The 16,701-nt window shown below is 45.4% G+C and overlaps 1 protein-coding gene across 1 annotated transcript in view; it reads left to right on the forward strand.

Moving 5' to 3' along the window:
- Window positions 1-16,130, forward strand: part of LOC123994040 (fibroblast growth factor 11-like) — a 61,187-nt gene extending 45,057 nt beyond the window's left edge. Inside the window, exons 3-5 of the mRNA XM_046296525.1 lie at window positions 1,745-1,848; window positions 15,156-15,354; window positions 15,495-16,130. Of these exons, the coding sequence (XP_046152481.1) occupies window positions 1,745-1,848; window positions 15,156-15,354; window positions 15,495-15,679 (488 nt within the window). The 3' untranslated portion in view covers window positions 15,680-16,130. The remainder of the gene's footprint in view (window positions 1-1,744; window positions 1,849-15,155; window positions 15,355-15,494) is intronic.
- The last annotated feature ends 571 nt before the right edge of the window (window positions 16,131-16,701 follow it).

Here is a 16,701-nt window from a genome sequence, read left to right on the forward strand (position 1 = left end):
GTATTGTATACTTCTCTCAGTGTCTGGTCACTGGCACCAGTTGATTGCTCATTCACCAACCGCTGATCAGGGCTATTTGTCTGTGGCTGAAGTACTGAAACCTATGCTTTTCCAGAATAGGTGGATACTAGATACTGGTATCCTGGTATACTGGAATAACTACAGCACACAACCCAATCACCATTAACACCAACTCAGATCAGGTCATGGCAACAGTACACAAAACCACACTAAGCACACAATTTGAAACACTGAAATATTCAGTGTTGTTGTATACTTCTCCCTCATCCATAAAATCCTTCATATACTGAGGTCATGCCAAGAGAAGATAGAAGGAGAAGTAGAGAAATAGAGAGAGAGATGGAAGGGAGAGAATGGAACAGAAAGAGAGAAGGGGGAGTGACAGGGATGAGTGTGTGTGCGCAGTGTGTGGTGACTGGGTCTGTCCTCAGCTCTCCTCCTCTGGCCCAGCTGTCTGCGAGTGTGAGGAGCAGAGCAGAGAGGAGCGTGTGGAACAGATTGACTGGTCTTTGATTGAGCTGGAGGTTGTCAGAGGGTTTGGTGCAGGGTGACTATGACACCACAGAGTGATGAAAAGGGGAGAGAGAAGACAGCAGCATGGTGAGGCAGAGAATGGGGAGGTCACATCGGAGACTTATAGACATGCCTGCTTTCCTGATATACCATGACATCGTTGTACAATAATTATTCAGCAGATAAATAAATAACCACTTGAGACATCTTCAAGGACCCCTAGATTTGCTTACTTACTTATAATATGGATTGGATGCATGTATTGACTTTCAACATTAATCTTATTTGATTGCCAAATGCGCCTTTAGAAACTGCCAACAGTGAAAAATACACAAAATCAACAAGAGGATTTGACAAAGATCTTATTCAAATATAGTTAGAGATTAGGAAAGCCAGATGCCCATTCACAAACAGCAAGGTCTGCAAATAAATAGACAACACAATCACATGTTGACAAAGATGCTGTGCTTCTTATTGCATCGGGTTTAGGTTTCAGAATGGGTGTGGATTTGATAAGGATATTTAGTTGGCACATTTAAAATCCATGGAAGCAATAATTGTTCCTTTATCTCTCCCATCTCAACTTTCTCTTTTCCACCCGATCTGTCTTCTACTCTTTCCACTCTGTTTTCCTGTTCTGATGGTTCCATTTGTCTCTATGTAGAAGAGATCAGTAACACCTCTGAAACCCTGCACGCCCCAGAGAGAGTGAGAAGAGACGAGAGAGATAGAGGATAGACTTGTCCTTTCTCTTCCTTCCTTCCTCCCACCTCTGCCCCTTCCTGACATCTATTTCTGTCATCTTTTTGTCACTCCATCCTCTCTGTTCACGCTCTCTTTCTCCCTTGTTTTCTCCCACTGTCTCTCTCACATGCTCTCCTTCTATTCCTTTGTGTTTCACCAGTCCTCTTAGCTGTATTCAGGGAGGTGCTGCACCCAGAGTAGAGCAAAAGTATGGCAAACCTGAGGTGACGTGATGATAGTCCCTCACTCCAACAACACTCCATATCTCGCTCATGACACTCTGGCTTAGGCTCAGTGAGGTTGTGACCCTTGTGCCTGGTAGGGTTATTCAGAGGTGAAACAACAGCCGTGTTAATTCCTATAGAAGACAATCTAGGAAGCTCTTGATTGCTGCTCTCTGGGTCAGTCTAATGTCAGTCTCATGTTCTAACGTTTCTCTCTCCTCCCTCTTTCCGCCTCTCTGCAGCACAGTTCAACTTGATTCCTGTGGGTCTGAGGATCGTGGCGATCCAGGGGGCGAAGACAGGGCTCTACCTGGGCATGAACAGCGATGGGTACCTCTACACATCTGTGAGTCCACATGCTCAACAATATATAAACCAGTAACATTGGACAATGTGTCTTTTACAGTAATGTTTCTGAGTAAACCTGGGGGAAATGGCTGCGTGGCAATAGGCCAGTGCCAGCAATAGAGATACTCAGTGAAGCTTTAGCTCTCTAAATGACAGTTATAATGATCATGCAACGGCTGGAACAGCCATATCAGGAGTGGACTGCTGTTGCAAAATCTCCTCAATTACGGTCTGTGTTGTTGCTGTCCATGGTGCTGAACTCTGTGCCAGGAGAATCTGGTTTCTGCCCATGATGCTGAACTCTGTGCCAGGAGAATCTGTTTGCTGTCCGTGGTGCTGAAATGGACTTCAATCTGGAGTTGCCCATCCTGTTCCATGGGCTTAGATTCAGCGGTGCAGTTGAGCCACTTAGAGAATATACACCCCCCGTAATATTTTTTTGGGTCACTTAGAAATGTCTTTGTTTTTGTGCATTAAAATAACATCAAATTGATCAGAAATACAGTGTAGACATTGTTAATGTTGTAAATGACTATTGTAGCTGGAAATGGCTGGTTTTTATTGAAATCTACATAGGTGTACAGAGGCCCATTATCAGCAACCATCACACCTGTGTTCCAATGGCACTTTGTGTTAGCTAATCCAAGTTGATCATTTTAAAAGGCTAATTGATCATTAGAAAATCAAATCAAATTTATTTATATAGCCCATCGTACATCAGCTGATATCTCAAAGTGCTGTACAGAAACCCAGCCTAAAACCCCAAACAGCAAGCAATGCAGGTGTAGAAGCACGGTGTCTAGGAAAAACTCCCTAGAAAGGCCAAAACCTAGGAAGAAACCTAGAGAGGAACCAGGCTATTTGGGGTGGCCAGTCCTCTTCTGGCTGTGCCGGGTGGAGATTATAACAGAACATGGCCAAGATGTTCAAATGTTCATAAATGACCAGCATGGTCGAATAATAATAAGGCAGAACGGTTGAAACTGGAGCAGCAGCACGGCCAGGTGGACTGGGGACAGCAAGGAGTCATCATGTCAGGTAGTCCTGGGGCATGGTCCTAGGGCTCAGGTCATCGGAGAGAGAGAAAGAAAGAGAGAAGGAGAGAATTAGAGAATGCACACTTAGATTCACACAGGACACCGAATAGGACAGGAGAAGTACTCCAGATATAACAAACTGACCCTAGCCCCCGACACATAAACTACTGCAGCATAAATACTGGAGGCTGAGACAGGAGGGGTCTTTGCAATTATGTTAGCACAGCTGAAAACTGTTGTTCTGATTAAAGAAGCAATATAACTGGCCTTCTTTAGACTAGTTGAGTATCTGGAACATCAGCATTTCTCAGTTCGATTACAGGTTCAAAATGGCCAGAAACAAAGAACTTTGAATCTGCAATGTACAATTTTATGGGGGTTGAGGACAGTATGCAGCTATAGTACAGCGTCTGTACTGAGGATGTACTGTTCAGCGTTAAGTCTCTTTACCGAGCTTAGGTAATAGGGTGTAAACTCTGTGTGTGATTAAGGATGAAAGGTTACTGTGCCCCGAGCGTCTAGATTGCCACACAACATAAAAACAGCAGAATAATAACAAGGGATTAGCCACTGCAGTGTGACCAATTATCTACACTGTGTCTGGTGCTACTGTAAAGGACATAGAGCAATAGCATTACAGAGTAGTGGAACATTCACTCAATCTCACTGTGTGTGTGTGTGTGTGGGTGCGTGGGTGCGTGGGTGCGTGCGTGCGTGGGTGCGTGCGTGTGTGTCACAGAATCCATTTTTTAAAACACAGGGCGTAACCGTGCAATACTTCATACATAAAGTCTGTCAGCGTGCAGTGCACGTAGGGCAGACGCATTCAAGTTGGGAGAGTCACGGAGAACAATCATTTGTTAGTCGTTGGAGCGTTGGTGTAAGGTTGTAACAGCTACACCTCTGTCAGTGCGAGAGAGAGAGAATATCCCTGAGCTGAAGATTAACATTCTGCAATGAGAAGGATTTTGTCTTATTGCCTCTGTGTGTACAGAGGCAATAGGAGCATCGGGTTCAAAGGAAACACAGTCAAAACCCCTCGGTAACTCACAGAGGCCTTCTAGGTGGCTTCAAGCAGACAGACAGAGTGTCTTCCCTTAGAATAGAATCATGCTGAGGATGTGTAACCTTGTGTGTTTGGTGTGTGTTACAGTCACACACCGGTAAGCTGTTGTTTGTGAGAGCGGATGCATGTTTGAAACAGTGATGTACTCTGTTTTGTGACTGTGTGGGTGAGAGGCTGAGGTGAGTGACAACAAGAGACACAGAGGACACTGCCATTGGGGAAAACCTCTGCATGGCTCTCAGTCAGTCAGTCAGTCAGTCAGTCAGTCAGTCAGTCAGTCAGTCAGTCAGTCAGTCAGTCAGTCAGTCAGTCAGTCAGTCAGTCAGTCAGTCAGTCAGTCTGCCACTCACTCACTCACTCACTCACTCACTCACTCACTCACTCACTCACTCACTCACTCACTCACTCACTCACTCACTCACTCACTCACTCACTCTGATTCTTTGTCATCCTCTTTTCAATTAGGCTGTGCATTGCAGTAAAAGCGTGATCAGACAGCTTTTGTCAGGCTAGTGAAGCACATAGCCCAGGAGGGCAGTATGGAGCTAATGACAAGGGGGAACTCCATTTCACAGCTCTGTTGTCTCAGCCATGAGCCTCAGCTTCCCTATACCTGTAGGAGACTCCAGGAAAATGGCTTCTGTCCTGGTAAAAATAGTGCTCAGCTCTGTCCTGACCCATTTTATCATCTGTGTTCTCTGGAAAACCCTCCTGGGCCATGAGAGGGGGGAGATGTGTGAGAGAAGGGGGCCGATTGTGTGTGTGAGTGCAAGTGTGTGTGTGTGTGTGTGTGTGTGTGTGTGTGTGTGTGTGTGTGTGTGTGTGTGTGTGTGTGTGTGTGTGTGTGTGTGTGTGTGTGTGTGTGTGTGTGTGTGTGTGTGTGTGTGTGTGTGTGTGTGTGTGTGTGTGTGTGTGTGTGTGTGTGTGTGTGTGTGTGTGTGTGCGTGCGAGAAAGACAGATAGAGAGATGGTGGATGGGAAGAGGCACAATTGAGAGCCTAGATTTCACAGATGCCGTTCCAATGCATGTCAATCAGGCATGTCAATCAGGCATGTCAATCGGTGATTGCGTATTTAATGGGTGTGTTGATGTACGTATGCATACCTTCAATTATAATGTCTATGATGTAATATATGTTCAGCGGCATTTGTGTAGTGGTTGATGTGTGTGTGTGGGCAGGTTTTACACATGCGGTTATGTATCTTTGTGTGGATAATTGTGTTTGTGTCTGTGCTTGTATGAGTGATTTCTATTGTCTGCGTTTAATTGCTTGTGAGGTTATACATGTAAATCACTGTAATATCTATGTGGTGCTGTATCTGTGTGTGTGAGAGAGAGAGAGAGAGAGAGAGAGAGAGAGAGAGAGAGAGAGAGAGAGAGAGAGAGAGAGAGAGAGAGAGAGAGAGACCTTTCCTGATGAATGGCGTTGTAGTCCATTCTTCTCCTGTGAGGGCTGCATTGAGATGCAGGACAACACAGCCGTCCAGATAGCATCACCTCCATCACAATGGGAGAGAGAGAGAACAGGAGAGAGTTGAAAAAAACAGGAAAGGGGAAGAAGAGAAGAGTAATCAGGCAAAACGGCAGGGAAAGAGAAAGAAGGGATGAGGTATAGAGAAAGGGAATGGAATGATACAGAGGCAGACATGCTGCCAGCCAGGCAATGAAGTGCACTTAGGAGAAGTAATACTGTGTGCAGGCAGGGTTCCTTCTTTCTATTCATTTATCATTCGTCCAGCAACAAGGTTCTGTGCTAAGATGGTACTAATAAGTAAGAGATGTAGACTTGGTTGCCAATGGCATCTGTTGTTGTAGTCTTTCCAGCCACACAGCATCAGATAGCGTGTACACATATGTATGTGTATTGGGTGTGAGTGTGTTGTGAACAAAGAGCATTGTTTTGACAGATGTATCACTGCTGTGTAATTTACCCCGAGCCTATGACAAAGGCCACTGCTGATCTAATGACACACAGTGACATCACAAGTGCACTACCTCCCTCCGTTCTCTCTCTCCTATGAAGGGGATATTGAAAGGGGGATGACAAATGGAGGTATGAAGGGATGTGAGGTGGATGCGTGGTCACCTCTGTCACTCCCCTGCATGTGGATCACATCAACAGAGACTGTTAATCAACCCAGAGATGAGTGTAGAGTAGGCAGTAGACACCACTTACACATCCCCTAGCCCCAACTCACTCTGCTCCTAGCTATCACTCACACAATATAACATCATACCAAGCCGTGGCATCATAAACCATTAGAGAAGGGCCATGTAGTTATGGTGACAGAGGGCGTCGCGCTCATTTTGATTTTGTCCATTCACACCAGACACAATCTGGGCAGGTTAATATAGCAAAACCAACTGTGAATCAACTACATTAATTTCGGGGCAGGTCGAAACACACATGAAACATTCATGGATATTTAGCCAGCTTGTCCTGGGAGATGAACATTTGGTTGTTATTTTAGCTGGTTCTTTGTCATACAACATTGTGTGTTTCTCTACTCCGACGATCATCCACAGATAAAAAGGGAAGCCGGGTTTGTTTTTAGTTCATCTTCAATGAATCTGTCATGTTTGTCATTTATTATCATGTCTTGTCCCTGTGCTCCCCATTCTGTTCGTTTCCCTCTGCTGGTCTTATTGGGTTCTTTCCCCCTTTCTATCCCTCTCTCTCCCCCTCCCCCTCTCACTCTCTCGCTCTCTCTTCTCTCTGTCGTTCCGTTCCTGCTCCCAGCTGTTCCTATTCCCCTAATCATCATTTAGTCTTCCCACACCTGTTCCCGATCCTTTCCCCTGATTAGAGTCCCTATTTATTCCTTTGTGTTCCGTTCCTGTCCCGTCGGTTCCTTGTTTAGTATTCACCATGCTGTGATTGCGTTTCGCCCTGTCCTGTCGTGTTTTTGCTATGATTGTGTATCGCCCTGTCCTGTCGTGTTTTTTTGCCTTCATCAGATGCTGCGTGTGAGCAGGTGTCTCTGTCTACTACGGCCTGCGCCTACCCGAAGCGACCTGCAGTCTGTGGCCGCTTCTCCAGTTATTCCCCTCTACAGACTAGAGGATTTCTGTTATTCCCTGTTTGGACTTAAATAAACTCTGTTTCTGTTAAGTCGCTTTTGGGTCCTCTTTCACCTGCATGACAGAATCTCTCCTCTTTTGTCTTTCAAGCTTCCACACAGGTCTGTAACTTCCTGATACCCAGGGGACTTGCAGCGTGTGGCGCGTCTCCAATAGACACAAGCTCTATTTTAGCGATTGGGTACGCAGACGCTCGTTCACAACCTCCAGCCCAATCAAAGACCAGCGCTCGAGCAGTGTGGGTGGAATGATTGAATAACCTGTGTATTGCGATGCTCGTGCACACAACAGGACCAGTGAGGTCAGCCTCGCCCTCTGGTAAACCCTTCTCTTTAAGTACATCTACAGAGCCGTGAAGAAGTATTTGCCCCCTTTCTGATTTTTTCTAGATTTTGCCTATTTTTTATACTGAATGTTATCAGATCTTCAACCAAAACCTAATATTAGATAAAGGGAACCTGAGTTTACAAATAACCAAAGAAATGGATACTTAATTTTAAATATTGAATTAACAAAGTTATGCAACACCCAATTCCCCTGTGTGAAACAGTAATTGCCCCCTTACACTAATAACTGCTTGTGCCACTTTTAGCTGAATTGACTGCAACCAAATGCAGAACTGCAGTAACTCTTGCATGCAGAACTGCAGTAACTCTTGCATGCAGAACTGCTGTAACTCTTGCATGCAGAACTGCTGTAACTCTTGCGTGCAGAACTGCTGTAACTCTTGCGTGCAGAACTGCTGTAACTCTTGCGTGCAGAACTGCTGTAACTCTTGCGTGCAGAACTGCTGTAACTCTTGCGTGCAGAACTGCTGTAACTCTTGCATGCAGAACTGCTGTAACTCTTGCGTGCAGAACTGCTGTAACTCTTGCGTGCAGAACTGCTGTAACTCTTGCGTGCAGAACTGCTGTAACTCTTGCGTGCAGAACTGCTGTAACTCTTGCATGCAGAACTGCTGTAACTCTTGCGTGCAGAACTGCTGTAACTCTTGCATGCAGAACTGCTGTAACTCTTGCGTGCAGAACTGCTGTAACTCTTGCGTGCAGAACTGCTGTAACTCTTGCGTGCAGAACTGCTGTAACTCTTGCGTGCAGAACTGCTGTAACTTGCATGCAGAACTGCTGTAACTCTTGCGTGCAGAACTGCTGTAACTCTTGCGTGCAGAACTGCTGAACTGCTGTAACTCTTGCATGCAGAACTGCTGTAACTCTTGCATGCAGAACTGCTGTAACTCTTGCATGCAGAACTGCAGTAACTCTTGCATGCAGAACTGCAGTAACTCTTGCATGCAGAACTGCTGTAACTCTTGCATGCAGAACTGCAGTAACTCTTGCATGCAGAACTGCTGTAACTCTTGCGTGCAGAACTGCTGTAACTCTTGCGTGCAGAACTGCTGTAACTCTTGCGTGCAGAACTGCTGTAACTCTTGCGTGCAGAACTGCTGTAACTCTTGCGTGCAGAACTGCTGTAACTCAGCAACATTTGTGGGTTTTCAACCACGAACTGCTGGTTTCAAGTCCTGCCCATTCCAAAACTTTAAATGTGTTGCTTTTTATCCATTTTCATGTAGACTTGAGTGTGTGTTTTGGAACGTTGTCTTGCTGCACGACCCAGCTGTGCTTCAGCTTCAGCTCACAGATGAATGGCCAGAAATTCTCCTGTAGAATTTTCTGATGCAGAGCAGAATTCATGGTTCCTTCTATAAGGCAAGTTGTCCAGGTCCTGAGTCAGCAAAACATTCCCAGACCATCACATTACCACCACCATGTTTGACCGTTGGTATGAGGTTCCTAATGTGGAATGCAGAGTTTGGTTTTTGCCCGACATAACGAGACCCATCTTGTCCAAAAAGTTGACTCAAGTTTGCCAAAAGGCAACTGAAAGCACCTGGATGATCATCAAGACTCTTGGAAGAATGTTCTATGTACAGATGGGTCAAAAGTATAACTTTTGCATGACATTGGGTATTGCATAACTTTTTTAGAATTGAATAAATGATATAAGTATGTAATTGTTGTGTTATTTGTTCACTTTGGTTGAAGATCTGATAACATTCAATTTCAAAAATATGCAAAAGTAGAGGAAATGAGAAAAGTGACCAATACCTTTTCACAGCCCTGTACACCTTCTTAACCCTTGTGTTGTCCTTAAGGGTCAAACAATGACCCACCACTATGTATAGCAGCAGAGAAAAAGCCCTAAATGATATTTCTTCAACTTGAAATGTCATGACTTTTCCTAGAGTGACCCCAACGTTAGAAAAAGTGAAACGTCGCCTTTGTTCATATTTCCATGAAAGCTGTACAGCACCAGGGTGCAAAGATTGTCTTAGGGTCATTTGTGACCCGGCAGTTATAAAATCATTTACACACCACAACAAAAAAACACAAAGACACACACAATGAGATATTGAGATTGTGTGGTACTGATTGAACTCAGCCAGCAGCTCCTGAAGAGGAAAATCACCATGGTTGGCACAGTTAGAATGAACAAGCCTGAGCTCCCCCCTGCACTCCTCACAACAAGGGGGAGAGAGGCCTTCTCATAAAGGTTTGCCTTCACCCCCACCACCACTCTAGTTTCTTACCTCCCAAAGAGGAACAAGAATGTGGTCCTCCTGAGCACACTGCACAAAACGGCTGAGATCAGTGATCATGAAGACAGGAAGCCAGCCATCATCCTGGACTTCAACCACAACAAAGGAGATGTGGACAACCTGGGCAAGGTGATTGGAACTTACAGCTACAGGATCATGACTGCCTGCTTGCCCCTGGTCATCTTCCATAACATTGATGTGTCCTCATACAATGCTTTTGTGATATGGAACAAGATCAACCTGATAAACGAAACAAGAGGAGGGTGTTCCTGGAGCAGATGGGAAAGGCACTTGTAACCCCACGCATTCAAAGAAGGGAGTGCCTCCCCGGCACAGCAGCCTCTACAGCGCTTGTGAAAGCTGTTCAGGGGACTGAATCTTGTCCTGATCCACCATCCACCTGAGGCTGCAGCTGGGGCAGGCAAGAGGAGGAGATTCCAATTCTGCCCCCCAAAGAAGGACTGTAAAACAAATGTAAAACAAATACTATACAAATACTATGTGCTGCACATGTGAGAAATACATCTGCAAAGTCCTTGCACACACACTTGCATACTGTCCTACATGTGCATACTGTCCTACATGTGCTAATCTTATTTTATTCATATTTATTGTTGTTGTTTATACACCTTCTGGGTGGGGGCAATGGCTAAAACAAATGGGAGAAGGCTAGTATTTTGTAGTTAATTCCTCATTGTTCAGTGTATAAGAATATATCACTATGTTGCCAATAACGTTCAAGACTGTTATTGTTCAATAAAATTAATTCAAAACTACTTTCTGCACAATTCTGCTACTTTCTTAGGCTATACAAGTGATATCTCTTGCCAAAAAAACAATGTTTACACTTATGCAATACCTTCAACAATAATAATAATAATAACAATAAACCTCTACTTTAGTAAAGAAAACAATTATAAAAGGTGTGTTGTAATAAAAATGAGTGTCGTCCACTAATTAAATGCAGTCTTCCTGCATGTTGAAGAGGGAAAACACAGATATTCACAAAGTTTGTGATGAATGACAGGTTGTTTCTTCATGCAAAATAGATTTGGGGTTTAAAATTATCCAATTAAGCTGCTTTATTTGAAGGGTTTAGTGAAGGCGGGTCATTTTTGACCCTTAGGACAAGGGGAGTATACAGAATGTTAAGACGAGACAAGGGTTAACTTAGGTAATAGGCCATGTCACAGATGTCACAGAACATCTGCACCTGGTTCTAAAAACATCAACAACATGTGCTAGTGTCCCCCACCTCTGCACACTCCAAACCACACACACACTCCGACACACACACACAGAGGAAAGACCCAATAGGAGATTCAGTGGAAGTTTTGAGGGGGGGTTGTTGCTACAGCACCATGGAATATGGCGGGATTACTGTAGCTAGGCAGATTCCACAACATCTCCCAGAATACCCGGGACTGCTCGGGATGGTCAACAGACCCAGGCAGGGCTGCCTAATGTGTCACGACCACCCCTGCTGGCAATACAGAGCAGTACACCAAGGAAACAGGACCTCAGTCTTACTATGAGCCCAACACATATTGTATTTTACTCCCCCGTCATATTTACTAAGCATTTGCACTGGTGCAAGAGGTGATTTACTTATCAGAGAAGAACAGACAAAGTTGTTATGCGAAAGGAGGTTGTTTGAAAGGGAGAAAGTGGCATAGACCTCCCCCGCTATGGGAGACTCTCAGTTGCATACTCCTCACATTTTCTCCCCTCTCTTCCCACCTCCTTCTCAAAACCCATGGGAGGAGGAGGTCAGAGAGGTGGGACCTCTGGCCTTCTCAACCAATGGTTTTGAGAAGGAGGCTTGGAGAGTAGTTTGCCATTGAGATTCTCCCTATGAATCTGCATGAGTAGCCCTAAATGTATGAATGACTGATGGGTGAGGAAGAGGTACCAGTTACAATGTAAACACCTTGTGTGCTAGCCCCTGGCCTGAGTCCTTGGCCTAACTAGTGTTTCAGGAGAGCAACGTAGCGTAACGTATGGTGGCGTTAGGAGTTCAGCTTCTTGGAGCAGGTAGAATAGGTGTGATCAGGCACTGAGGGAGGAGGAGGAAGAGGAGGAGGAGAAAGGAGAGGGTTGAGGAGAAGGTCGGGACACTGCTCTGCATGATAAAGAGGTTCTTCCCATCCTCAGGATTCTCTCCACGGACGCTGGATATTACCTATTTCGCCAGCTTTCATTAGAATTCATTCTGGCTGGAGATGCAGGCAAAGGAGGCTGCCCGAGTCAGTCAGTAAGTCACAAGTGAAGGATGAGATTTTTATTTAATTTAATATTTTGTCCCCCCCCCCCCCATTCTACACATAAAAATGGTGACCCTCCCTGTCACGTTCAACACACGCTCAGCAATTATTTACTCCACTGGTGGCTCTATAGGTACTCAGTGGAAGTTCAAAGGTCACATTGTGGGGGAGGTGTCTTCCATTCTAAAGAGATAGATAGCAGATTACCTGGGTCCTTGAGTCTGACTCATGGATTAAAGCTATGGTAATTACAGAAACTAGGTTGTATGAGATTAGTCATAGCAGCCATGGTAGCGGAGTTGGAGATTATGAGGATGGTTAGTCCAGGGGTTTAGCGGTCGGTTTATGAAGAGGGTCCTTAATCTGTGCTGACGTCTTTCCAGGAAAGCTCAGGAGACGTCCTGCTGTTAGATAGACCTCAAAATGAAGACGCGGTTTATAATTAGGCTCATTCCACAGGATTTATCAAAGACTGTCGTCATGGTAGTGTTTACAAGTACAACACGTGGATTATCGTCAGGGTCATTTCAGAAGTCGACTGGTGGGTTTTCGTGTGGGTATACTTTCAGAGAGGAAATTGTGTTATCATGAGGGTCATTTCAGATTTGAAGGTTATCTAGGTCTTAGTAATGGGTTATCCTGCCTGGTGATGATTCAGAGGTTGATTGTGGGTTATGGTGACACAGAGGTCAGTGGTAGGGTCCTAGGTTATGGTGATTGGAGACCAATTGTCCTTGGTGCCCTGCTTCCAACTGCAGGTCCTGGGGGAGAACCAGGGGAGAACCAGGGGAGCAGGCCTCAGACTCAGACCCTCTTTCTCCCAATGACATGCCACTGGCATTAAACAAAGCCTGTGTGTCCATGTATGCTGATGATTCAACTATATACTTGTCAGCAACCACAGCTAATGAAGTCACTGAAACCGTTAACAAAGGGTTGCAGTCAGTTCTGGAATGGGTGGCCAGTAAATTGGACCTAAACATCTCTAAAAACTCAAACGAAGCTCTAGACCTCAGCTGAATCTGGTCATGAATGGTGTGGCTGTCGAACAAGTTGAGGAGACTAAATTGCTTGGTGTTACTTTAGATTGTAAACTGTCATGGTGAAAACATAATAGATTAAATGGTGGTGAAGATGGGGAGAGGTCTGTCCGTAATAAAGAGATGCTCTGCTTTTTTGACACCACACTCCGTAAAGCAAGTCCTGCAGGCTCTCGTTTTGGCTTATCTTGAAAATCCCAAATTGTTTGCATAGTGAACTTACGCACAGCTCTGACACACACACTTGCCCCACCAGACATGCCACCAGGGGTCTTTTCATAGTCCCCAAATCCAGAACAATGTAAGAAAGCGTACAGTATTATAGAAAGCCATTTTTGCATGGAACTCCCCTTCCATCTCATATTGCTGAAATGAACAGCAGACCTGGTTTAAAAAAAAGATAAAGCAACACCTCACAGCACAACGCCTCTCCCCTATTTGACCCAGATATTTTGTGTGTATGTACTGACATGTAGGCTACGTGTGCCGTTTTTAAATGTACGTAGTTCTGTCCTTGAGCTATTCTTGTCTATTAATGTTCTGTATTATGTCATGTTTCATGTTTTGTGTGGACCCCAGGAAGAGTAGCTTGTGGCTTTCGCAACAGCTAATGGGGATCCTAATAAAATACCAAATACCCTTTCTTTCTCTCCCTCTCCACCCTGATTAATAATGAATGAAGCAGATCATTTATCAAGCTCCTTAAGATACCAAACCTGACAGAAGAAGTATAAATAACTCTGTGATCTGGGGGGGGGGGCTGGGTGTGGAAAGTACCTACAGATGAGGGTGGCTCAGGTGGTCCGGAGGTACGATAGAGAAAATGGGGTCGAGGGGAACTGAGGAAGGATATGGGGGCGTGGCGGAGCGAAGTGGAGATATGGAGTGATTGACTTTCCCAGACACGCACAGCACCTTGAAGGTGAGAGGTGATGATCTGGGAGCGTGTGACCATGGAGCTCCTTAATGCTGACGAGTCCAATACTGACTCCTTAATGCCCCTTCTTATTGCCGACTCGTCCTCCCCCAGTCCTCCACCATCTCCCCCAGTCTCCCTGAGCCCCAGAGAAAGTCTCCAGTCAGCTGTTTCTGCCCTTCTGCTCGCACTATATAAATCGTGCAGATTGGGTTTGCTCTCTGACAAGGGAAGGAGGCTGACGGTGACTAAGAGAGATGTATACCTGTCGCTAGTGGTTACAATCACCAGGCAACATTCTGCAGGGTTTAGTGGTCCTTATGTGAGTGCTGGACATAGACGGGTTAAACACTGATGTAGGGACTGGGGAGGTGTTCTAGGAGCCAATAACTGTCGAGTTTCCATCTGAGATTTACCCCAGTGTTTTACCCAAAAGGCTCAGACTTTTCTGTTTCCATCTACGCGGGCCGGCAGCCATGTTTTTACTGGGCCATGGCCTTGGTGGAATTGCTCTAACTTTGGGGACACCTTCTCACAAAGCAACAGTCTTGAATGACGTAGAGGTTGTTGATTCTGCTCGCCCCAACATTTCTGGTCGCCCCAAGGAAACACAATAACACTAGAGTCCATATTAACACAAGACACCGGTGACACACAGGTCTGGGGTAAGTCTTAGGTGGAGGTGCACCATAAATGTTGGATACGCTTTAACTTTGAAGGGGTTCTGCTATGTGTGTTCACTTTCAGCCAGTATTACAGAGTGTGTTGAATGTTGAATTTGAAGGTTGAAAGGGTGACTTCCATCTGAACCATTTGTTCTGCCTCCGTACTTTCATGTGTTTCCAAAACAACTGAATGTATTGTTGTGTTGTGTATTTATTCATTTGCATACTATGTGCGCGTATTTGTAGGTATGTGTCAATCTTTTGTTTATGGGAGAGTTTCCCAGTGGTTTCTCCCTTCCACTGTACCTTTATAGGGCTTCGTTAAGTTCATACCACTGATGCTGTAACGTAATCCCTCTCTATGAGTGTAATAATTCCACACTCTTCTCCCCAAAGACCAGGATGTTCTCGCTTTTTCAAAGGAACATGAGTACACACAGAATCCTAGCATTCCCTTCCATTCCCCGTAGACACAACTCTCTTGATGAATACGTTTTTCACTGAGCGTGTGTGTGCGCCTACGGTATTCGTGAGCACATACTACGCACGCATTGGAATGTCTGTTTGTGTTTCTGGGTTGGCTTAATGGGTACAGTCGATCCTCTCATGATGTTTGTTGTGTTTGTTCTCCTTCAGGAACACTTCACTCCAGAGTGCAAGTTCAAGGAGAGTGTGTTTGAGAACTACTACGTGACGTACTCCTCCATGCTCTACCGCCAGAACCAGTCGGGCCGCTCCTGGTATATCGGTATCAACCGCGACGGACAGGTTATGAAGGGCAACCGGGTGAAGAAGACCAAGGGAGCCGCACACTTCCTGCCTAAAGTTATAGAAGGTTGGTCACATGCCCTCCAAGCTACGACGAATGTTTGAGAAGAACAAATAAGACACGGATATATCAGAAACGTATTAAGTTATCATAGATGCCATAGATGTGCACTGGACACTCAACCATTTCTCTCTTCTGCTCCACAGTTGCCATGTACAAGGAGCCATCGCTACACGAACTAGTCAATGAACAGAAGGAAAAAGAGAAGGAAAGAGATAAAGACAGCCCTGCTCGGAAGACAGCGAAGGCGTCAGAAGAACGTCACGAAATAACATTCTCCATCAAGAACTGCAGGAAAGAGAAAAAAGCTCCCAAGGCTGACGCCTCGTAGCACAGGGGACCTAGGGGAGGGGGAGCAGTGACACTGAGAACTCAATGGGGACTCAATCACCCATCATGCGTTGGGCTGGCTGGGGGAATGACTCTCATGGGCTCCCTTTACCAAAAGTGCACTGGGCTGCACCATGCTGACGGGTCAGGGGTCAACAGCTCATCAGCAGCTCACCAGGTCTGGTTCTGGGAGGGTTTCCTCTCACCTGTCACCAGAGAGAGAGAGAGATGGACCAGGGACCGAGTCAGCATCACCACCCTTCCACCCTGTCAATCACCTCTCCCCCTCCTCTGGTACACTCACTACCAAAAGCACAGCCTGTGTCATACCTCTTTAATTGATCTACTGCCCTCCATCACCTGTCTCAATTTTCAGAAATCACCTACCCTCGCGCACACACAGTCATTTCTAATCCGTGTATTTTGATGTATGTGCGTGCGATTGTGTGTGTGTGTGTGTGTGTGTGTGTGTGTGTGTGTGTGTGTGTGTGTGTGTGTGTGTGTGTGTGTGTGTGTGTGTGTGTGTGTGTGTGTGTGTGTGTGTGTGTGTGTGTGTGTGTGTGTGTGTGTGTGTGTGTGTGTGTGTGTGTGTGTGTGTGTGTGTGTGTTGGAGAAAAAGTGTGTAACACTAATCACTTTATGTCACCATAACCGCCATGCGTGGGTCCACTCTTCTAAGTAATGGAAATCACCATTGTGAAAGTGTCGCTATGCCTGGCCTCCACCATCTGCCCACCTGCAAATCACACACCCCGCAGCTGGACGTGGGCCATCAAAATGATGCTTTATTGGACAGCATCAGGGGGATCTATTTATATTTGATAGTAGGCCTGTCTGTTGAACCCCAGTCTGACAATCACTTTCAAAAATGCCAAATCTTCTGCTGAAAGAGAAAAGTCAAGCCAGCTCTTTTTTGAGATCAGAGATATCTACAGGCTACAGGATAACCTTTTTCAGTGACCAGCCTTTTCTAGCTCACTCTTTCAAAGTCCATTTCTCCTCTGATCAATCACAATGAGGAAA

This window comes from Oncorhynchus gorbuscha, linkage group LG02 (assembly GCF_021184085.1).
Source record: "Oncorhynchus gorbuscha isolate QuinsamMale2020 ecotype Even-year linkage group LG02, OgorEven_v1.0, whole genome shotgun sequence".
Classification (NCBI taxonomy): Eukaryota; Metazoa; Chordata; class Actinopteri; order Salmoniformes; family Salmonidae; genus Oncorhynchus; species Oncorhynchus gorbuscha.